This window comes from Loxodonta africana, chromosome 19, assembly GCF_030014295.1.
Source record: "Loxodonta africana isolate mLoxAfr1 chromosome 19, mLoxAfr1.hap2, whole genome shotgun sequence".
In the NCBI taxonomy this organism is placed as follows: domain Eukaryota; kingdom Metazoa; phylum Chordata; class Mammalia; order Proboscidea; family Elephantidae; genus Loxodonta; species Loxodonta africana.
The window spans coordinates 6,046,065-6,068,867 of NC_087360.1; the positions used below are offsets into that span (position 1 = coordinate 6,046,065).

General features: G+C 55.2%; 1 protein-coding gene across 34 annotated transcripts in view; it reads left to right on the plus strand.

Annotated features, from left to right (window-relative positions):
- NCOR2 (nuclear receptor corepressor 2) overlaps window positions 1-22,803 on the plus strand; it is a 205,291-nt gene that overhangs the window by 93,894 nt on the left and 88,594 nt on the right. For 30 of the 34 annotated variants that reach the window (XM_064272061.1, XM_064272057.1, XM_064272063.1 and 27 more), the window contains 5 exons: window positions 4,588-4,644; window positions 12,943-12,995; window positions 20,322-20,388; window positions 21,381-21,553; window positions 22,408-22,501. In XM_064272061.1, coding sequence (XP_064128131.1) covers window positions 4,588-4,644; window positions 12,943-12,995; window positions 20,322-20,388; window positions 21,381-21,553; window positions 22,408-22,501 — 444 coding nt within the window. The remainder of the gene's footprint in view (window positions 1-4,587; window positions 4,645-12,942; window positions 12,996-20,321; window positions 20,389-21,380; window positions 21,554-22,407; window positions 22,502-22,803) is intronic. The other 4 variants (XM_064272068.1, XM_064272077.1, XM_064272087.1 and 1 more) reach the window with 1 other exon arrangement.

Here is a 22,803-nt window from a genome sequence, read left to right on the forward strand (position 1 = left end):
GCATCACAGCTAGTAAGTACATGGCAGAACTGGGTCTCGAACTTGGCTCCTGCGAGTCTAAGAGCAGACCCTGCCTGGTAAGTTTAGGTCCACTGAGGCACCTACACGTACTGTTTGTTCTTTCATTCATTCTCTTATTCATTCAACTGTGTATTGAACCCCTGCTCTGAGCCTGTCCCTCTTACAAGCACTGGGACGCAGTGGTGACCTTGGCCTAGCCCACTCCTGTTTGCTCTCTGGTGGGGGATGTATTGACATTCACAAGTCACCGTATGTGGACACACCCTTGGTCTCTGGCCCTCTGTCCCCTTTCTCTCGTTTACCCCTCCCTCTACCCCACCCCCTGGTGGCGTAGTGGTTAAGTGCGATGGCTGCTACCCAAAAGGTCGGTAGTTCATATCTACCAGGTGCTCCTTGGAAACTCTATGGTGCAGTTTTACTCTGTGCTATAGGGTCGTTATGAGTCAGAATCGACTCAACAGGAGTGGGTTTGGTTTGGGTTTTCTGCCCCACCCCACAGACCTCCTTGCTCGCCGTCAAGCACCCATGGTGCACCAGTCTCAGGGCCTTTGCACTGCCTTTCCCTACATGCCTACGGCTCCCTCTTATCACCTTTCCCTACTCAAAATGGAGGATGGCTACATCATTACATAACTGCCAAGTCACAGCATTACGTAACTGCTGCCAAATTGCGTGATTACATAACAGCCAGGTTACGTAACAGCCAAGCTATATCATTACATAACAAGCTGGTTACGTCATTAACATAACTGCCAAATTACATCATTGCATATCTGCCAAACCACTGAGAGTCATGGCCCAGCCAAGTTGACACACAACCTTAACCATCACAGCCAGCTTTACTCTCACCTCGAACCTCAGCATTCGTTACTACCAGAGTTTCATCGTTATGTGCAAATTAGTCAGATAGTAGGTTTTTTACTGTTGTCATAAACGGGAAACGTCAGATAAAAAGATAGTCGATAAGTGAGGACAAGGTGTGTAGCGGATATGAGCTGGCGTGGGGTATATGTGTGGTTATCTGCATTTGTTTTTGGGCTTGTGTCCTCGTGGGTACTTATGTGGGTGTGTGGGCGTGTGTGTGTGCCGTGGATGTGAGCCGGCACGGGGGCACATGTGTGGATACGTGTGTCCACAGATCTAGGCATATGTAGGTGGCCTGTGTAGGTGACTCAGGCCCTTGTCGCCCTGGGCCCAGCCCCCTGAGCTCTGGCCCTCAGAGGCTGGCTCCACGGGCCCTGGGGTCCCCTGTAGGAGTGCTGTCTTTTGAATGAGACCCCACCCAATGCCTGCTTCCCCAGAGGGCAGCAGATCTGTTGCCCCGAGCCGCCAGCTCGTGTCCCCTTCTCCACTCCCATTGGCTTGGGCTCCAGGCTGGTCCTCTGGGAGCTGAACTGGTTGATCCCCGGCATGTGGCTTCCCCTCTGGCCACCTCTTCTGCAGATCCAGGCCCTTGGACCCTGGCCTGTGCCCTGACACAGCAGAGACCTCGGCCCCCGATGGTTAGGGTGCAGTGGTGCCTGTCTCTCCTCCTCCTTCCCCAGGATGGGTGCTGGGGCCCCTCGACCACTGCCTCCCTGCCAGCAGGTGTCTGCCCAGTTGAAATTTCCTCCAGCGGGAATGTCCCCAGAGTCCTTCTGGCCCTTCCCAAAGAGGTGGGGATGGGAGGCGGGGGCATGGTGGTTCAGCCCACTGGGTCCCATGCCCTCCTGGCCACATGAGAGGTGCACTTTGGGCCAGTTGCAAAATCCACAGCTCAGCTTCCTCATCTGTCAACAGGGCTGATGACGGAACCCTCTGTAGTAGGTTCTTGCAAGATAAAGTACACAGAGCACCCAGAGCATCTGATGTAGGGTATGGCACGCTAGGGTCAGCCACTGTGAGCCATGGCCATGTCACTGTTGTCAACGATGACACCACCAGCCCTTGCACGATGCCGACCGTGTCCCAGACACTGGCTTTAAAGTATTACATGTATTGGCTTGTTTAATTCTTGTTACAGCTGCGTGAGGTGGTGGAGTTATTATCCCCATTTTACAGATGAAGAAAGTAAGGCTCAGGGAGGTGAAGGAATCTGCCTGAGACCACAGAGCCAGTCAGTGGATTTGAACCCAGGCCGCTGGCCTCAGAGCCCAGGCCCTTGGCCACTGTGCTGACCTGACTCTCCAGTGTCATGGTATCTTTAGGCTAGTACATAATGGGGTTCTCCTGGGTAAATTGTAGGTGCAACACCTTTTAGAAATTGAGTCATGTCTTAAAAGGCCCCAGGGGAACTTGGGGTGTTGAAGGGGAGCCTGTGGAAGGTCTGTTAGGGAACAAAGAGGCTCTCATAGCAGGATGGAGAGCTAGCTACATGGAGCAGGAAGGAGCTTCTCCCCACTCCATTCTTGAGGGCTGCGGGAAGCCCTCATTCTGTGCTCCTGCATTCCTGATAACAGTGAGGATATTGATGAAGATGGAATCCACTGTAATTCATTTGACACAGACTTCTTGAGCCAGCATCATATGCCCGGGGCCTCGATCCGAGACTCGGCCCGGCTGTGCCTGGGAGGGGCTCAGCTAGGAGAAAAGTGCCATGTGACAGGGTAATTTCCAGTGGCCCAGCTGCTCAAGTCTTGCCTTTCCTATGTTTGGCATCACGATTTTATCTAGAAGGGCAGCTGCCAGGGATCAGGACTGGTCCCCACAGATCCTCATGATGAACACACAGCAAACTCCTATTCATCCCTCAAAACCTGGCTTGTGTAACCCTCCTGTTCACGTCTGTTACGGGAGAGAGAGACTCGTGTTCCTGCCTTGTGCATCCCCCACACACCACTTGTATTTTCTCTGCCTGTGTGTACAAAGCTGCCATTACTGCTCTTGACCAACCATCCACTATCCTGAGCTCAGTGCAGGCCAGACCAGATATGATTCATTCCGTGTCTCTCCCTGATCTCCAGTGCAGAGCGGGTGCTCAGGAAACGGTGGGCGGGAGAGCTGCTCTGTCCCCACCTACCCCACACCAAGCCCTTTGCTTGGCCTGGCTTGGGGGTTCTCCTATCTTTGGGGCCCCAGAGCTGACACTTGTCTGCTTCAAGGTACGCTGGGCAGAGGTGGTCTGTGGTGGCCGTCAGGTGATACCTGCTCTCTGCCCCCCTCCTGAGCCTAGAAGATGCCCTGGAGGGGACCCAGCCCTTGACTTTCTCCCTTCTTGAAACCTGGATATCAGAAGGGCTTCTTCCTCCCATCACCTTTCTGCGCCTCAGTTCCTCATCTGTAAAATGGGGATATCTGCCTCACATGGTGTTTATGTGAGCTTTACATTTTGATAAGATAAGCTGTGTGCCCAGTGCCTGGCCCACAGTTAAGTGCTCAGTCAGACGGCAGCCGTTATGTTGATAATTCCCCTGATGGTCCGGCCCCAGCCACACTCTGAGGCTGCTGGTCTCGGGGTTTCGGCTCTTCACAGGGGCCGAGAGCATGGCTTCTGGCCTCGGGTGGGCTGGGCCCTGGGCTCTAGGCAGAGCATGTTCTGGGTGCCAGCTTGAGCCCACCTACATACCCTCTGTCACAAGGGCAGGGGGGGGAAGGGAGTGAGGTTAGCCCCTGTATCCCATGAGGCACCCTGGGAAGGTCTGAGTTTGGGGGCCATTGAGGGATGGTTTCAATTTGACTTGCTTGGTCTGTCCTACAAGCCCCCCACCACATACCGAAAGGTCTCCTCAAGTCCCCTGAGTCAGGGGGTGTCCAGTCATTCCAGGGTCACAGGGGGACTTCACTCTCTCTGCTTGCGCCGTAGCGTCAGATTTCCATTTGTAGCGCATGCAGCCGGAGCCTCTCTGGACCACTCGGCCATCAGTGCCTGAACCTGCCCTACAAAGCCTCCAGTGATACCCCTTCACAGCCTTTCTGTCTGCCCGCCCCAACCCCCCACAGCTCTGACAGACCCTGGTGGTCCCAGGCTGGAGCCTGCATGGCACAATGCCTCCTTCACGGTGGTGCCGGGTGGGTCCCTGAGGTCCAGCGGATGGGCTGGCGGCCAGCGAGCCCCTGCCACATGGCCCTGCTTTTCTGATAAGTCCTGTTGTTCCTGGGGCGGGAGGCGGAGGCCAGGCAGCCCCGAATCCTAGAAAGGTATCTCTGAGTGTCTCCCTCACACCCTCCCTCCTCCTCTGCACGCCCTCGCTGGCTGCACCAGCTCTGAGGTAATCACAGACGACCCAACCAGCTTCCCAGGCGCAGGCGGATATCGAGGGCCTGGCAATCCCGGCCACGGGCTGGCGGGAGCTCTGCCCAAATCATCACGCCTGAGGAGCTGGCCCAGGGAGCGGGGAGGGGGCCGCCCAGAGCACGCGGTGCGTTTGTTAAACCAAGATCCGGCAGCCCTGCAGGGGTCCGAGGCCCCTCCGTGCTCTCCTCAGCCTGGGGGGAGGGCTCGGAGTGGCCCAGGCCTCCCGGTCCCCCAGGCTGTGGCTCTGGGAGCCAGGGCTGGGCAGCTGCCTGCCATTCTGGGAGGCCTCTATTTATAATCCATTCTGTGTTCTGTTCTGTTTTTTTTCTCCTCCTCTCTCCGTCGCCCTGCAGAAGAAGGCAGAAGCTGCACATCGGATCCTGGAAGGCCTGGGGCCCCAGGTGGAGCTGGTGAGCTGGGGTGCAGGGTGGGGATCTCTGGGGTGGGATAGTGCTGGGGATGCGGGCAGGGTGGCAGGTGGGTGTGGAGAGGAAGAAGGAAGTCGCCTATTGCCAAGAGCTGCCCGGGGTAGCTTGTGTCTACGGAGACAGGAAACGCACTCTGATAAGAGGGGTGGACAGATAGCAGGGGTGGGTGGTAGGGAGAGCTGGTAGCCTGAGCAGTCCTGGCTGCACCCAACAAATCCTGCCAGCGAGGCTATGAAAAGACTCACTAAGTGCAGTCCACCGTTTTGTTCCAGCTCAACTCCCAGATCTGCCCCTTGATTGCTATGGACCCCAAGAGGGTGTCTTAACCTCCCTGTGCCTCGGTTTGCTCATCTGTGAAATGGGGATGATAGTAACACCTATCCCATTGGGTTGTAGTGAGGATTAACTGTGTTAATCTTTGTCACGCACTAAGAGCAGTGCCCGGTCCACAGTAAGTGCCGCGTGCCAGCAGCTGTTATTGTCACTGTTACCGTTGTCATTTCACCGACAAGGAGACACCATGGTAGTGGCGGAGCTGGGGAGCAGACCCCGGCCTCTCTCTCTCTCTCAGGGAGCATGGGCACTCCTAGCTGGTGGCTTTGGAGTCCCCGGTCGGGGGTGGGCGAAAGCAGAATATATAAGGAAAACGTATTTAGAGCCAGCTTAAATTAGGATTTGGTACAACCTTTGGTCAGAGTGGTAGCTGGACTTCTAAATAGGTTGTTTAAAATTGGGCTCAGTGCTTGTTAGCATGTCATTCTCACGCCGGATGCTGTGATACACCGTGGCAAATCAAAAAGTGGCAGAGGAACGGTTCTGTATTGTCGGACTTTTGTAAATTCTGTACAACATTAAGCTCAGTGCAACTGATGGAACGTATCGAAAGATAGACTGCGCCGTATTTGTTTTCTGTCTTGCCTCACGTTTGCTTTTACTGTTTTCAACGTTAAATACTAAATTATTTTCATTTAGATGATTCGTTTAATTGAATGTTATCAATTAATAATATTTAATAATAACTTTAAATACAATTTTAAGTTGACTGTAAACATAAAAAAAAGTGACACCCTCAAGAGAACCAGAGAGTGCCCCAGCTGCCCAGGACCAGGCAGTGACTTACCTGAGCTGTAGCGTGCAGGGATGTTGCTGACACGTATGCACACAGGAGGGCTGAACATGCCTTTGTGGGGGGTGGAATTTGGGGGCACATGGGGTGGAAATAGAAGGGTCATATCCGGAGCCTAACATTAAACCCAGCTGCACCACGTGTTTGCTGAGTGGCCTTGGAAGCCTCAGTTTTCTCATCTGTGAAATGGGAGGATGGCTAGGACCTTTGTGAGAGCTCCAAGACATTACACATTTGAAAGTTCCCTGGGGCCAACCCTGGTCCCCGAGACAGAACTCGGGATTGGGAGCAGCTGGCCTTGTGACTCCTTCCTGAGTGAGGGCAGTAACCGTACTCTGGGGCTTTCTGCAGATGCTTGGTTTTCTGTAGCGGGTAGTGCTTCCCAGCCTAGGGTCCCTCTGCTCAGGCTCTTTGGGAACAGTGGGTAGCTGGCTCATCACTGCCTCCCAGGGACAGACAGACAGTGGCCTGGCTCCTGCAGCTCTTGGGCAGGGCCCAGTGACCCCCAGGGTGGGCTCCGTAACCCTGCCTGGGTCCTCTCTGCCCTGGCAGGCTCTCTGCCCTGGCAGGCTCTCATCCTTCCTTGAGGTGCTGCCTCAGGGCCTGGGCATGGAGCACAGGGTCCCAGCCTGGGGTCTCACTTCCCCCTTTTGAGAAGTCTCTGACAAGCGTCTTCATTAAAAAAAAAAAAAAAAGTTTTATTGCGATTTCATTCATGTATCATCCAGATGATACATTTAAAGTGTACAATTCAGTGGTTTGAGTCTATTCACAGATCTGTGTAACCATCACCACAGCCAATTTTAGAACATTTTCATCACCCTGAAAAGGAAACCTCGTCCGTACCCTTTAGCTATCACTTCCCATTTCTCTCCTCCTCCCCCCAGCCCCTGGCAACCCGATACATTCTTTGTCTCTGTAGATTGGCCTGTTCTGGACATTTCACATAACAGAAATCAGTCCTTAAGTGGTCTTTTGTGACTGGCTTCTTTGACTCAGCATAATGATTTCAGGGTTCATCCATGTTGTGGCATGTGTCAGAACTTTGCTCCTTTTTACAGCCAAATGGTGTTCCACAGTATGGATAGACCGTTCATCCATTGATGGACACTTGGGTTCTTTCCACTTTTGGGTTGTTGGGAATAGGGCTGCTGTGAGTATTCGCGTATATATATCTGTATAGACACGTTTTCATGTCTCGGGTATATACCTAGAAGATATACTTGGAAATTACTGGTTTTACGGTAACTCCGTGTTTCATCTTTTGAGGAACTGCCATTATTTTCAAAGTGGCTGCACAGTTTTACATTCCCACCAGCGAGCTGCTCCTTGCCTCCGTTTCCCCTTTTTGCAAACGGGGATGGCAGGATTAGATGTGGTATACAACTGTTTCAGGACCCCGAGATTCCCTTCCCCTCTCTAGTCACCTCGTTAGTGCTGGAATTTCTGCCAGGTGAATGAGTGGAGGCCCCGAGGGCACAGGTAGGAGAGCAGGGCCTGGGACCAGCATGAGCCAGGCAGGACACTGTGGGTCCCTGAGGCCTTGGGGCTGGGGTATCTGAGCGTGTCTTCTTTAGTCTCTAGGGGCGAGGAGGTCGCCCTGTTCAGGGCCTCAGAGCAGAGCCTCCGTCAAGGCCTGTGTCTCAGTTATCTAGTGCTGGTGTAATAGAAATACACAAGTGGATGGCTTTAACAAACAGAAATTTATTCTCTTACAGTCTAGGAGGCTAGATGTCTGAATTCAGGTCACCAGCTCCTATGGAAGCCTTTCTCTCTCTGTCGGCTCTGGGGGAAGGTCCTTGTCATCACTCTTGTCCTGGTCTGGGAGCTTCTCAGCACAGAAACCCTGGGTCCAAAGGATGCGTTCTGCTCCTGGAGCTTCTTTCTTGGTGGTATGAGGTCCCTCTCTTCTGCTGGATTCTCCCTTACCTCTCAAAAGAGATTGATTTAAGGTACAGCCTAATCCTGTACGTTGAATCCTGCCTCATAACTGCCTCTAATTCTGCCTCATTAACGTCATAGAGGTTGGGGTTTACAACATATAGGATAATCACATCAGGTCACTGAACGGTGGACAACCACACAGTACTGGGAATCATGGCCTAACCAAGTTGACACATTTTTGAGGGACACAATTCAGTCCATAACAGCTAATGACACAGGGCCTAGGGCTGGAGTGTTGGGTGTGCTGCCTATCACAGAATCGTTGAGAAATTAGTAGGCCATTTGCTTGGTAGTTTTGGATGGGGAGGGGACGGGCCCATCTGCGTCATGTTTTCTGCATGAGGCTTAGAGAGGGCAGAGCCCAGAACCACACAGTGAGGGATGGGGTGCTCAGCCCACAGGCGGGCAGCTGACCATTCCGCACAGGCCAGCCCTCTGTCATGGCCACCCCAAGACCCGAGTGGCCAGAGGTGTCCTGCAGGTGGGGGTGGCCCAGAACATTGTTTAGGTCAGCTTCTGCAGGTCCTACTGAGAACCCCCAGGTGCCGGACGCTGCCAGCTCCCTGGGCTGCAGGTCACCAGGCTGAGCCACTGGGAGTCCACTCCCCAGCACCTCCCAGCCACAGCTTTAGGGCATGACCAGGCGCTGGACCAGGACGCGGCCGCCTTGAGGACGTGCTGGTGGCTGCCTATCCTTACCGGGAGAAAGGCCTGGCCTGGGGAGGAAGGAGGAAATGACTCTGGAGTTTCCAACCGGGGCTCCTGGGCTTGTGAGACTGCACCCCCCCCAACCCCCCACTGGATCCCAGGCTGCCTGGGGGTGCCAGGCAGAGCAGGAGCTGGGAGGAGGGAGGGTGTGCGCGCCACAGCTCCAGCCTTTCTGCCGCCTTGAGTCACTTAGTTTCCTTCCTGTGCAGAGTGGTTATTTTAAGAGCATGGTGTCACCAGAGGGTTGAGGGCTGGGTGACATGTTATCTACTGATAGCTCAGTCCACCTGGGATTCTGGCTGGTCTTGGTCACCTGACCGGCTGGCCTGAAGTCAGGCCCCAAGGGGACCCCTCTGCTTTCTCCCCGAGACCCCCCTCTTCTCTCTTAGTCACACTGAGATCTCGTTTCTGCCCAGGGCTTGGCAGTCTGGCATGTCCTGTCCCTGTTGTGCGCTGTCAGTCCCTGGATTTACTGCGTCTCCATGTTTGGAGGAGGAAATACAGGCCTAGAGGGGGCAGGAGGCTGTCCGAGGTGACCCTGCCAGGTGGGGCCTTTTTGGTGTCACGCCCCAGCTCCTCCCAGCCCAGCTCTCTGGGGCTCTGTGGGAGGGAACTTTCCCTCTCAAGAGCTGGGTTCCACGGGTGGGAGGTGAAACCTGTGAGGTAGCGAGAGGTAGGCTGAGCCCTGCAGGCCCGTCATGGTGTGAAGTGTGGAACCTGCCTCATGGCCACCATATTGGGGCTCACTTCCTGGGGCAGAGGCAGGCCTGGGCGGAAGGAGCTGCCTGGCCTTTGTGCAGTCCCTCGGTGGGCATGGGGGAGGGGTGCTAGGAGAGATTCCCCCAGGCCCTATGCTCGCCTCGGAGGGCCCTACCCCAAGATGCATTTCTCTGGGTCCAACGCACAGGCCTTCCAGATGGCTGCCCAAGGGGTTTGTTGCCATGGTAATGTTGAGTGTCCCCAGGTTTCTCTGGGCCCTGAGTTTTCCCTTCTCCTCCAGGCCTCAGTTTACCTCAAGGAATACTTCATGAGTGCTTCCTGGGGCACAGCTCTTCTATTTAGAGGTGGCTTCCCAACCGTGTGTTCATTACTTTGTTCCTTCTGGGCCTTTTCTTGGGAACCTATCCCTCAGGGCTACTCCCAGGGGGTACCTGCTGTATGAACCTAGTGAGGAGCCCAGGAACTGATGGGGACTGCCCTCCCCCCTGGGCTTAGGGAGTCAGGGCCCCTCACTGCCCTCCCAAAGTCAGTTTCACCTTTCCTGGCCCATTCCACCCCCTCTGCCTATCCACTGCTCCCTAAGGTCATGTGTTGTGGTCCTGGCCCCTGAGGCTCTGAAAACATGGCATCTTTAAAACAAAAGAAAGAAAATAAATCACTGAATCTTGACATTTTCTGGGCTATTCACCATAGCCCTGTGAGGCCGATTAGGTCTGTTTGCTCTATGCCCATTGTACAGATGAGAAAACTGAGGCCCAGAGTGTTGCAGTCACTTGTCTTAGGTCACACGGGCCAGTGAGGGAGGAGCCAGCATTTAAATCAAGGGCCGTCAATTCCTGGAACCTGAACCTGCAAGCCATGCCCATTGCTGCTTGGCCTATAGTTTGTTGGCACATGAGGCGTGGAGAGGGCCTACCACGGGATTAAGTCCAGAGTAGTAGACACAGGGACAGTGTGAGCGCCTTTAACACCACATAGGCATCTTTTCAGGGCCTCTCACCATTCCTGAGAAGAGGATTCTCAGCCCTTTGTGGGGAATATCTTAGCTCTTCCCTCTACCAGGAAGTTCTGCAGTGAGTCTGACTGCTAGTTCTCTAGCTGCCCTGTTCTTCCCTCTTGTTCAAGCCCCCAGGATGAGGGTGGGGAAAATGCCCCATCTCTGGCTTGAGCACCTTGGGAGGCAGCCTGACCCCGTGTGGAGAGAAACGGCCTGTGTCAGCCAAGGGGCGATACCTCTGTCCAAGGGAGTGTTGCTGAGCTTGGAGCTGGAATCCCCTGAAGTCGATGGTGAATTACCACAGCGGGGTGTGGGGGCATCTGGAGAAGGTGACTGCCCCGCCTTCAACCTTGCCCTGTCCATGGAGGGCAGGTGGCCTGCCCCTGGAAAGGGGGCTACTGGGGGGTCCCCATCAGCAAGGAATATCAGGATGTTGGTGGGTGGCAGGAGTTGTGTTTAGCTCCATCCCCAGGGAGAAGTTCTGGGCCAGCCCCCTGTGGCCATTCCTTGCCCGCAGCCCTGCCCAAGGCCCAGCACTCCAGGCTCCTTTGTCTCCCTGGTCTGTCCTGCCTGATCAGAGCTCACACGCTGTACCTGGCTTTCCTACCAGGTTTACACCTGGCTGTGCTCAGAGCCTCCTGCTGTGTGTGTGGGTGTGCTTGAGAGAGAGAGAGAGAGAGAGACCTACATACATAGGAGATACATGGAGAGAGAGAAGGGGAGTGAGGGCAGACCCCTCCTCTCAGTGCTGGAGCTGAGAGACGGGGTTCTAGCTCAAGTCCGTCTCTTCCCAGCTGTGTGTTTGTGTTGTCCAAAATTTTTTCTTTTTTTTTTTTCATCGTGCTTTAGGTGAAAGTTCACAGCTCAAGTTAGTTTCTCATTCAAAAATTTATACACAAATTGTTTTGTGATATTGGCTGCAAACCCCACAATGTGTCAGCAGTTTCCCTTTCGTCCCACTCTGGGTTCCCCGTGTCCATTCATCCGGTTTTCCTGTCCCTTCCTGCTTTCTTGTCTTTTCTTTTGGGCAGGTGTTGCCCATTTGGTCTGGTACTTGATTGCACTAAGAAGCACGTTCCTCATGTGTGTTATTTGTTTTATAGGCAGGCCTATCTGATCTTTGGCTGAAAGGTGGACTTCAGGAGTGGCTTCAATTCTGAGTTAGCAGGTGTCCAGGGCCCTAGTCTCGGGGGCTCCTCCAGTCTCTGTCAGTGTGGGCAAATGTTTTAACCTCTCAGGGAGGCAGAGGTTACAGTGTGTCTGAAAGTTCTGAGAGGGGGAACAAGCTTAGTGTCTTAAAGGAATAGAAAGGACAATGAGTGTGGCTGGAGCTTGGTGGTGAGAGAAAGTGTGAGAAGAGCTGGGGTCAGAGAGGAGCTCCCCATCTGTAAAGTGGGGGTCATAATTGTATCAGCTACTACTTCTTAATGAACCAGCTTCCAATTAGTGGCTGAAACAGCAGCCGTTGACTGTTTCTCATGTCCAGGAGCGATCTGGGCACATGCACTGAGGTGTCTCTGGTCGGCAGGGAGTAGGCTGGCGGCTCTGGCTGGGCCTGAAGGCGGTACGCTCTGCTCTGCCTCCTCCAGCAGGCCAGCCTAGGCTGGTTCTCCGGACGCGGAGACGCAGGCACACATTTCCAAGCCTCTGATTTCATCAGGTTTGTTGCTGTTCTTTTGGCCAACGCAAGAGCATGGGTGCAGGGGGGCATGAAAAATGAGAGCCACGTACACAGCCAGAGAACGCTGCTGACACAGCTCGGTGGCTTCAGTATGCCAGGTGCTGGGCTACGGTGTTACAGGCACGACCTCATTGGATGCTCACAATGACCCCTTGAGTCCACCCCCATCTCACAGATAAGCAAACTGAGGTACCAGTGCCCAGGGACACACAGCTAGAAAGCAGCAGAAAGGCCATGCCCTTCGTCCCAAACCGTGGCGTAGCTATCAGGAAAGAGACCACAGCACATCGCCCTTCTTCGAACCGTGCACGCTTTGAAGCCTTGTGCTTGCTGACACGCATGGGTGCGGTGTACTCGTTTTCCACCGCCATATGGTATTTGTGGTGTAGAACGAGTCCTGACCTCTGGGCTCATGGCTTCTGTTGGTGGTGTTTAGCTAGTTTCCGGTTCTTGCTGGTGTGGACAGTGCTTTTCAGCTACCCAGCATCCACCCCCTGGGAGAGCACGTCTGTGCATTTCTGAGGTGTCTTCAGGGGCGCTGTGCGGGGTTGCGGAGCATGTAAACCCTCAGTCCCTAACACGGGTTGCCTGAGTGTTCTCCAGAGTTGGGCGTACGCTGGACGTCCCCATCAGCTGCGTACGGGTTCCCCACGGCCCCACGCCCTCACCAGCACTTGGCATTATTCAACTTCCTTATCCTTTGCTGGTTGGTGGGTGTGGAATGGCTCCCTGCAGTGGTTTGGATGTAGGTTTCCATGGTGTTCTTTCCATGATCAGTGGCCATGGCTGACCTTGGCTCCCAGGGTTATGTGGCATGTCCCAGGGGTCCCATCCAGGCTGGCCCTCCCCAGTACCCACAGAGCTACCGCAGTGTCCTTGGCAGGGGTGATGTCCCCATCACAGCATCTGGAAGGTGACAGCCTGTTCCTGGCCAGGACACGTGCTGGGTGCCTGTGTCCCATTCGCGCCCACTAGAGACGGGTCACTCACACTGGTTGTGTGGCTCCTTGAAGGCAGGGAGTTGGGTGCTGGGCTCTGCAGCAGATGGTGGCTGCTTGGCCCCGGGGAGGCGCCTCTGACCTGCTCTGTCTTCTTCCCTTGCAGCCGTTGTACAACCAGCCCTCCGACACCCGGCAATATCATGAGAACATCAAAATGTGAGTACTCATGGGCGCTGAGCAGACCTGGGGTGGGTGGGCAAGCTGGGGTCCACAGCTCACGGCCTCAGGGGCCTGGGTGGGCCGTTGTCCTCTGGTTTCATCAGGGCCCTCAGGAGGTGCGGGGGTGGGGCAGGGGCTGCAGGGTGGCTAGGACCGGGTCCGAGGCAGGACACAGTTCAGTATACAGGCGTGGGGGACCTTATCACAGCTCAGGGCCTTATCACAGCTGGTTTAGGGGACAGGGTGGAGTGTTCCTGTCTGAGTCAGGGCTGCTGGAGCCTTCATTCATTCAGGCATTCATTCATTCTGCACATACCTGTTGAGCACCTACTATGTGCCAGGCCGGTTCTGTGCCCTGGGGATTCAGCCATGAACCCAGCAAAGACCCTTGCCCCAATGGAGTGTTTCATGTAGCGCGACAGACAGAAAATAAGTGAGTTCAGTTAACAGGGAAACATCACCTAATGCAGAGTGCTATGAAGACAGCAAACGGAGTGATGGGAGCGAAACCGGGATGAGAGAAACCAGGGAGGTCAGGGAAGGCCCTGGCAGGTCAAGGGGTGCTCAGAGGCTGAGCAGCAGGCAGCAAGCCATGGGGCCTCCTGGGCAGGAGTGTCCTGGCTGATGGAACAGCTTGTGCGGAGGCCTCAGGCTGCCTGAGCTGGACAGGGATCACAGAGACGCCGGTGTGACTGGAGGGGAGAGCGGGGAAGAGGAGGGTGGATGCCTGGTCACCTGGCCTGGAGGGGTGCACCGGGGTTTGTCATCTGTGTGAAGGGCAGCCAGGTATGGGCTCAATCTGAGAAGCGATGTTATCAGATGTTTGTTTTCAAAGCTCATTCTGGTGATCACAGGGAGAGAGGACGGGGTGGGAGATGGGAGGCCACTGTGGCCAGGTGGCAGTGGTGTAGGTGGACCCTGTGGGACTCTGACGCCACCAGCGTCAGGCACTGCCGACCGACCACACAGGGTAGCACATGGGAAGGAGGCCCCTTGTGAGCCCACCCCCGCGTGGCCAGACATCTGGGCTCAGGCCTGTCCACTGCTCCCCTGAGCGGCTGACCAGATGTGGGCCCTCAGGCAAGTCATTTACTCTCAGGGCTCTGTTTCCCTATCCATGAGAAAAAACAAACCAAACCCACTGCTGTCAAGTCAATCCTGACTAACAGCAACCCTACAGGACTTCCCCATAGAGTATCAGAGCAGCTGGTGGGTTCGAACCACCGACCTTTCAGTTAGCAGCTGAGTGTTTAACCACTGTGCCCCCAGGGCTCCGTCCATCTGTGAGAGAGAATGATAATAGCAGTGGTCTCAGGGTTGCTGAGGCTTCAGCGTGTTACTACCCAGTAGAGGCTGCTGAGCTCAGTGCTAGATTGTAGTACAGGCTCTCTGTTGCTTTCTCCTCCCCCTCTTCCTCCTTGGCCTACGGACATCGTGTTAGTATTCATTCATTCACTCATTCAACATATGTTTATCGAGCACCTGCTATGTGCCACGCTGTTCTGGGCCCTGGGGAGACAGCAGTGAATGAGACCTGACATTCTAATGTGGAAACCAGTGACCGTCAAGTCAACCTCAACTCTTGGCGACTTCATGTGCGTCAGAGTAGAACTGTGTCCCGTAGGGTTCTCAATGGCTGGTTTTTTGGAAGTAGATTGCCAGGCCTTTCTTCCAAGGCGCCTCTGGGACTCAAGCCTCCACCCTTTCAGGTAGCAGTGAGCTTGTTAACTGTTTGCACCACTCAGGGAAGCGTCCAGTAGTGGAGAAGATCCCAAGTAAACACCCTGGCAGCAATGAGAATCGTATGAGATAAATGAAGCTGGGCCGGGTGCAGGGCCCTGCCTCTCAGGGTCACCCTGGCTGCTCCGACCGCCTGGCAAGGGGCTCCTCCTGCCTGCCTCCCTCCCTCCTCTGCTGCAATCGCGGCGAGGTGCAAGGTCAGCCCCTGTCCGCCCCAAGGACCTTGCCACTGTCACTTTGATTTCTCCACATCTGAATGCAGGGCTATGGAGTTACAGGTAATTTCATGCTTGGCTTCATGCTGTGCTGGCAATTTGGGATGCGTTGAAGTCACCTGTACCCACCTTGACTGCCCTTTCTCCACCACCTGCCTCAGGGATGGTGTTGGGGATGACTGCCCATGCTCCGAGGGGGTCCCTGGCTGTGGGGCCTTAGCTCCAGGCCTCGGTAGTGACTCACAGAGCTCTTGGGAAGGGGCCAGGCCTCCCCAGCTTGGGTGCCCCTGAGTGGGATGACATGGATGCTCCCTCGAGGAACAGCCCAGCCTCTACAGGGCCTGCCGGGAATGTTCACCAAGCCTAGCACGACATGGGGAAAAAAGCAGAAAGGCATCAGGGCCCATGGTGACATCACCACGTGGGTGGTCTTGCCAAGGCCACGCCCACCAGTGCCTTGGCTCCCAGGCCTTGTCCTCTCATCCCCCCAGGGTCTGAACGCCTGCTAGTTCTCTGGGTCCTCGGAGGATGCCTCTCGGGGCTGTCTCTTCTCATCTTGCAGTCTGATTTCTTTTTGCTCATTTGGGGTTGCTCATCAGGACTGTTAGTCTTGGGGCAGCGCAGATATAAAGGGTAGCTGGAACCCAGCTTCCTGTTCAGAGGTCTCTGTGGACTCACTCTGGGGCCTCAGAGATGGCAGGTGACTCCTGCAAGGTCACACAGCCTAATGTCTTCCCTGCCCCTCCCCAGGCTTTCCCCCTGGCTAGCTGGGTGACCTTGGGCAAGTCCATCACCTATTAAGTCTCGGGTTGGTGCTCAGTATAGTGGCCTCCTCAGACTGCCTTTACCAGGCCTGTGAGAGGACCCCAGAGAGAGAATGGAGGAAGGGTGCTGGGATCCCAGGAAGCAGGATGAGTTGGGCTCCCATCCCAGGCTGGATTGGGGGACACTGCATTCAGGGTCTTGCATGGGCTGACATCCTCTTCCTGTTCCCTGCAGTTGGGGGTCTGGCTGTCCCTGAGCACCCTTTCTTATCACCTCATCTCCTCTGCTCCTCCCAAACAAGCCTCAGTTCAAACCCCTTTCCTCCAGGAAGCCTTCCCTGACTGCCCCAAGCTTTCCTTTTTTGAAACGCATAGATCCCAGGGCCAGCCCTGCTCAGGCGCCTGCCAGACCCTCCCTGGAACTTTCCACAGTTTCTGTCTCCTTTGCGCTCCCTCCTGGTTCTGCTTCCCCTCTTCGGTCAGGCAAGGAGCCCTGTGTTTTCTTTTATAGGTTGTGTTTTTATTTAAACCCTGACTCCTCTGGTAGACTGTCAGTGCCTTTAGCACCCCACAAAAGCAGTAAACTCATTGTGTTGGCTGGTTGTTCGTCCCTCCAGTGCCCTTGAGGCCATGTTTCTCATTTCTGCTGGACAAAAGCTCAGCAGGAAGATGGGTCTGAGGTAATCCATTTGCATCTCCAATCCAAACACTGCTTAGAACAAAACAAACAGTCAAAAAAGGTTTACTGGAAGAACGTAGAGCATGTAGACATCTAAACAGGCATCTAGGGGTTGCAGACTCAGATGCCTACCTCAGGTGGGAAGGTACACTAAATGAGTGAGGAGGGCTGGGGTAAGGCATTAGGGAGCGGTGGGGTCTGTGGCAGTTGGAGAGCTCGTAGCCCTTTTTAAAGGGCAGCCAGGTCTCAGGTCCCAGTTTGTGCTCTTAAGGGAATACGGGCACATGGCCTCATTTTTCAAGAGAAGCTTTAAATTCAGTTTTCTATGCAACAGCTTCTTATTTTTAACGCTGGCAAGGAACTCAGGGTTTTTAGAAAGCGCTGCAGTCCAAACACAAACTCTCGTGGGCTGGCCGTAGCCTGTGGACTCTACCTAGTTTGCAACCTGCAGACTTGATCTTTGGCCTCTTTGGCAGGAAGTGGATGCCTCCAGGTGCGAAGCACAGTGCTTGCTTTGGAAGGAAACCTAGATCAGCCAGAGAATCCGCGCCCTCGGGGTGCTTCCGGGGAATGGAGATGGGTGCAGAGATCACTTCCACCCCCGGGATACTTGCTGTGGCCCGCGTGGCTGTCAGCCTGCAGTGGTGCACTGGAGTCTGTTGAAAGCCTGTCGTACGCCAAGCCTCCTGTGAGCTCCAAAGTCAGTTAGAGCTGATCCTCACTGTGGCTTTCAAGAAAGATCATGTCTCTCTCGTGTTTTTTTAACTTTTAATTTTGAAGGAACTTTAGACTTACAGAAGAGTTGCGAAGACAGTACATATAGTTCCCCTAGGCCCTTCACCCAGCTTCCCCTCATGTTAACATCTTATATAACTGTGGTATGTTTATCAAAACTAAGACGTTAACATCAGTAAAGCCTTATTAGCTAAAAAAAAAAGAAAGAAACCAGTTGTAATGGAGCCGACTCTGACTCGTGGCGACCTCACATGTGTCAGAGTAGCACTGTGCTCCGTAGGGTTTTCAGTGGCTCGGTTTGCAGATTGCCAGGCCTGCCTTCTGAGGCTCCCCTGGGTGAACTCGAACCTTCGACTGTTCGGTTAGCAGCCGAGTGCGTTGACTGCAGTTCTTAAACGATAGACTTAATTTGGATATTCCCCTGAGTTCCCGTTTCTTTTCCAGGATGTAGTCCAGGATCCCACATTGCCTTTATTCAGCCTGTCTCCTTAGTCTCTGCCAGCCTGTGGCAGTTCCTTAGTCTTGTTTTCCGTGACCTTGTCTTTTGAAGTGTACCGGTCAGGTATTTTGTAGAATGTCCCTCAGATTAGACTGGGGTTATGGGTTTTGGGGGAGAACCTCAGAGTTGAAGTGCCCTTTTCACCTCATGATATGGGGGTACATGTCATCAGCTCCACTCAGCACAGGTGGTGTTGACCTTGATCCTGTGGAAAGGTGGAGTCTGCCACATTTCCCCGCTGTCACATTGCCGGCTTTCCCTTTCCGTCCTCTGTTCTTTAGAAGCCAGTCGCCAAGTCCAGCTGACTCACGGGAGGGAGGTCAAGTGTCCCTCTCAAGCGTCTGTGAACACATCAAAGAGTGCGTGAACAGATGTTAAAACCAGCAGTCAATAATAAATACGAGGGCTGAGGGGGAATACCCTGAGGCCATGCGAATTTCCTGTTTCTCCTTAAAGTTTTGCCAGTTCCTTTAGCCTTTGTCTGCAGCCCTGGCCTGCAGCCACAGTGACCCTGGTGTTTAATGGTGGTGCTCACTCTGCGTCATTCCATCTGTGTTTATTCATTGGAGTTCTCTGTAAGGAAGACAAGTCTCCTTATTTGTTTACTCATTCACTCATTTACTTCGATCAGTGTGGACTCATGAATATTTATTTTATTCTTTGCGTTATGATCTGTTGTTGCTGTTAGCTGTTGTCAGGTTGGCTCCAACTCATGGTGACCCCGTGCATGGTAGAAAAAAACATCGTGCCATCTTTATGATTGTTGGTGTGCTTGAGTCCATCGTTGCAGCCCCTGTATATCTTGAGTGCCTTCCTACCTAGGGGGCTCGTCTCCCAGCACTTTATCAGACTATCAAACGCTATTTTCTGTTGTAATCCGTAGGGTTTTCATGGCTAATTTTTAGAAGTAGATTGCCAGGTCTTTCTTTCTAGTCTGTCCGAGTCTGGCCTAGGGCCAAGTACCTGTGCTATTTATTTTGTTGGTCAGATGGCTCTAGCTTTGCCTATCGGGAGCACTTTCACGTTGGCTCTGGTATCCTTTGGAAATTTTTTCTTTTGCCGTCTCCTTACTTTCTGGCACCTAGAGACACGCCAGACTCACTGTTGGTGTTTCCTGCCCCAGCCCTGCAATCGGCCGTTTCTCCAGGGAGCCCTGCTTTCTTTTATTGGAAAATGACATTAGGAACCAAGATCTTGGGGCTGGTGTGCTCATTGCTACTGAGTTGTCTTTGCTTCTGAGCCCCTGTCTGTCTTCTTTGTGCAAGTTCAAATCCGTTCCTGTGTCCGGACCCACAGCCAAGCACAAGCGGCCCCTGCCGGCCCTGCTCCTCCCCTCTTCCTCCCCCGTGCACACTGGCCACATGGAGCCTCTCTGTCTGTCTACGTTTTCTGAGTCTGCTGCCACCCCACGGCCTTTGCATTTGCTGTGCCTGCTGCCTGGAGCGTCCTCCCCGAGCAGGGCCTTTCTGACAGCGTGCATCTCAGCTCCAGGCCATCTCCAAATCTAAAGTAGCCACACCCCCCCCCCCCAACCCCGCTGACCCTCCCAGATGCAGAGTGGTGTAGCGTCCTGTCTGTGTGACCCCGTAGAGCTCCACCTCAGTGAGCAATAGTAAGTGCTTAGTAGACATGGTGAATGACTGGGGAGATGCATGCATGATGCTGGTGCTCCCATTTTTTGGATGAAGAAACTGAGGCTCGGAGAGATTGGCTCAGAGTCACCCTGTTGGGGTGGGGAATGGAGCTCGGCTCCCACCCGTGTGGCTGAGGACCCCCAGTGGCAGGGCTGAAGGCCCTGGTCGAGGCAGTGCAGAGTGGCCCAGGGAACCTGAGGTGCCCCCTCCCACCCTGACTGGCTGTAAGTGGGCGTGGCATTTCCGTGTTGGGAGGTGGGGTGGGGTCCATGGGGTCTCGGCAGAGGGACGATGCTCTTGTGCCCACAGCGGCCTGCATTCCCAGCTGAGACAGATCCTGGTCTGCTCGTTACTTTTCTGAGACTCTAGGCCAGGGGATGAGATGCCCCCCATCCTGCTGGGACTCAGTGTAGGGCCCCACACTATCGTTGTGGAGGCGGTGGGTCCCTAGGTACCTGAAGAGGTGACCCCAAGAGTGGCTGGGCCTGCCGCTGGCTCCTGGCGCCTCCTAGGACCCCCTGTGTGTGTCTGCTGGGAGTGGGGGGCAGAGAGGGTGTCTCCAGGACCCCTGTGTTGGGCGCACGGGCCTTCAACCTTGTGAGATGCGTATTGGGTGAGCTTCATTGACCATCAGTGCCCGGGGGGTCTTCCCCAGTGTCCTTGGTTGGGTCAGGTGAGGGTCCCTCCCACGTGCATGATGCAGGTCTCTGAGCATTGGTGGTGCCGGTGGCATTCCTGGCACGATCCCCTTGTTGTCAAGGCTGGACTGTTTCTCTGCGGCCAGTGGCAGGTGTGGCTGTCAGGGGACCTGGTGTGTATGGGGGGTGATGGTAGCTCAAGGCGGGGGTCCCATACGCCTCAGCCCTCGGGACCCCTTCAGCTGCAGACCACTCCCACCCTGGGTCTGGTGGGGCCAGTTAGCTGGTTGCCCCAGGGCTGTGGCATGTCTGTCCCAGCAGGGAGCTTCCTGGGCACACCCAGGAGCCCTCACAAAGGAGGAGACAGTGCTGGGGATGCTGCCTCCCTGACATGCCCCCTTGCACCCCCTCCTGCACAGAAACCAGGCAATGCGGAAAAAGCTGATCTTGTACTTCAAGAGGAGGAACCACGCTCGGAAACAATGGGTGAGTCACCCAGCTGCTCCACCCTGGACACTCACTGGCCCCCCACAGCTGGGGTCCAAAGAGAGCTGGGACCATACCGGGCCGTGCCCCTCCGGGTCTACAGCTGTCTCACTATAAGCACTCAGGCTTTGGGAGAAAAGAAATAGCTGCTTCCACGAAGCTGGGCTCCTTCGACTTGGGGGGCTCTCAGGCAGGCACCCCTGAGGGTGGCTAGATAGAGACCCATTAAAGACAGGCTGGGAAGAAAGCGAAATGGCCTGAGGGCATCCACAGTACACTGCCTTGTCCATGTGGGCTGTTACCTGTCACTGGGACCAGCTCTTGATCCTCCGTGAGTCCTCTGAGCACCCCACTTCTGTGTGGGTACCCCGGAGCTGGGGTCGAGTTCTGCTCCACCTGAGTGCCGGCAGAGCTGCTCCATGGGACCTGCTGGATTGGTTGAGGACAAGGTCACGGGGTGCCCTGGGTTGATGCTGAAACGCAGGATGGGGCAGGGTTCTGGGCACAAGGACCAGAGAGGGAGTTTCTGATGGCACCAGAGCACTGAGAGGGCGTTCAGGCGAGACTCCTGGAGCACGCCATCTGTTCACCAGCAGCTGCTCAGGGTGGGAAATAGGCTCTTGTGGCCAGCCAGACAGCCCCCCGCCTGCGTGAGGCCCACATTACCTTGCAGACATGGAGGCCAGGCCCTGCTGGGCTGGGCAGGGTCTCTTCTCTAAGGATATGGGTGCAGGCTGCAGCAGGCGGCACTGCAGTTAGACGTGGAGACTTTGGGGTGTATGACCTGAGTGTGTGTATGAGTGTGAGAGTGTATGTGTGTGTGTATGTATGTACGTGTGTGTTGTGTGACTGTGTGTATATGTATGTGTGTGAGCCTGTGTGTGTGACTGTGAGTGTGTACATGTGTGTGTCTGCCCAGTGGGCAGTGGGCCATCGGCGGGGCAGCCGTGTCCGGGGAGTGGCTGGCTCAGGCGCCCTGCCCGCACCCCCAGGAGCAGAAGTTCTGCCAGCGCTATGACCAGCTCATGGAGGCCTGGGAGAAGAAGGTGGAGCGCATTGAGAACAACCCCCGGCGGCGGGCCAAGGAGAGCAAGGTGCGCGAGTACTACGAGAAGCAGTTCCCCGAGATCCGCAAGCAGCGCGAGCTGCAGGAGCGTATGCAGAGGTGAGCAGGGGCCTGGACCGCCCCCACCCCACCGCCGCCTGCGCCCCCTCCCCTCCTGTCTGCCTTCTTTCACTCAGCCGAGACGCGTCCCGGGCCGGGTCAGCTTTCAGAATTGCCGGCAGAGCAGTGACGGAAAAGCACAGCAGGGCCTCAAACTGGTGGCCCGGGGGCTGCGTCAGGCCCTCGGGTGTGTCATTTAGGATGTGCTTGGCCTTAACACATTTGGAACTTGAATACGCTTAGGTGGTACAAGCGCTCCTTCTGGGGTGCCACAGACTTGTCCTTGCCCACTTCACTAATGTGGCCCACCCAGCCCTTGAAGGCCTGTGAGTCTGAGGTCCCTGTCGTGGCCACAAAGGGGAGAGGCTGCCATGTTGGGGAACTGGGCCCATGAGGTTGGGCTCACCAGTGGCTGAGGGCTAAGGGAAATGCTATGCGGAGAGAGCCCAGCGCATACAATAGGTGTTTGGTGTGGTAACTGTGGTTCCTGCCGTCTTTTCGTTCTTTTCTTTGTTACACAGATGAGATGAGAGCTCTCTAGTAATAACAAAATATTACACAATAGCCCTAGGAGTTGGGTGCCCAGATTACAAGGGAGGAAATTGAGTCACAGAGAGGAACTTTGCCACAGGTCCGAAGAGGCAAAGCTGGGATTTGGACCCAGATCTGTGTGGCTGGGCTGTTTTAGGGTCTGTCCTCTGAGGACTGGAGGTTCTGGTGTTCCTGGGTCAACATGGGGTCCTGCCCCGGCCGCTCTGCTTCCCCTCGCCGGCACCCGGCTTCTGGGGCTTGAGGTGGGTTGGGTGTGGGTGGCCGTCTTGGCCGATCCTGAGTGTGTCCCTCTCACTCTCCAGCAGGGTGGGTCAGCGGGGCGGTGGGCTGTCCATGTCAGCCGCCCGCAGCGAGCACGAGGTGTCTGAGATCATCGATGGCCTCTCCGAGCAGGAGGTGAGTCCCTGCTGCGGCCCCGCCCCACGGCCACCGCTGCCCGTGACAGGCCGACACGCAGGAGGAAGGCGGTCCCCTCCCGGGATTTCCTGGCTAGACAGCCAAGGGCAGGTGGCGTCTGTGCTGAGTGGTGCCACCCGCCTCTCTATCCTACATCCCAGAGGCCCACTTCTCCAGGTCCCAGCCACAGGAAAACATGCCACCCTGGGCCTTGGGGAGGTTGAGGGAGCCGTACTTTGTGGGGAGGGCGAGTTGGAAAGGAAACTGGGACAGAAACTTGACCTTAGCCAGCAGGAGGCTGA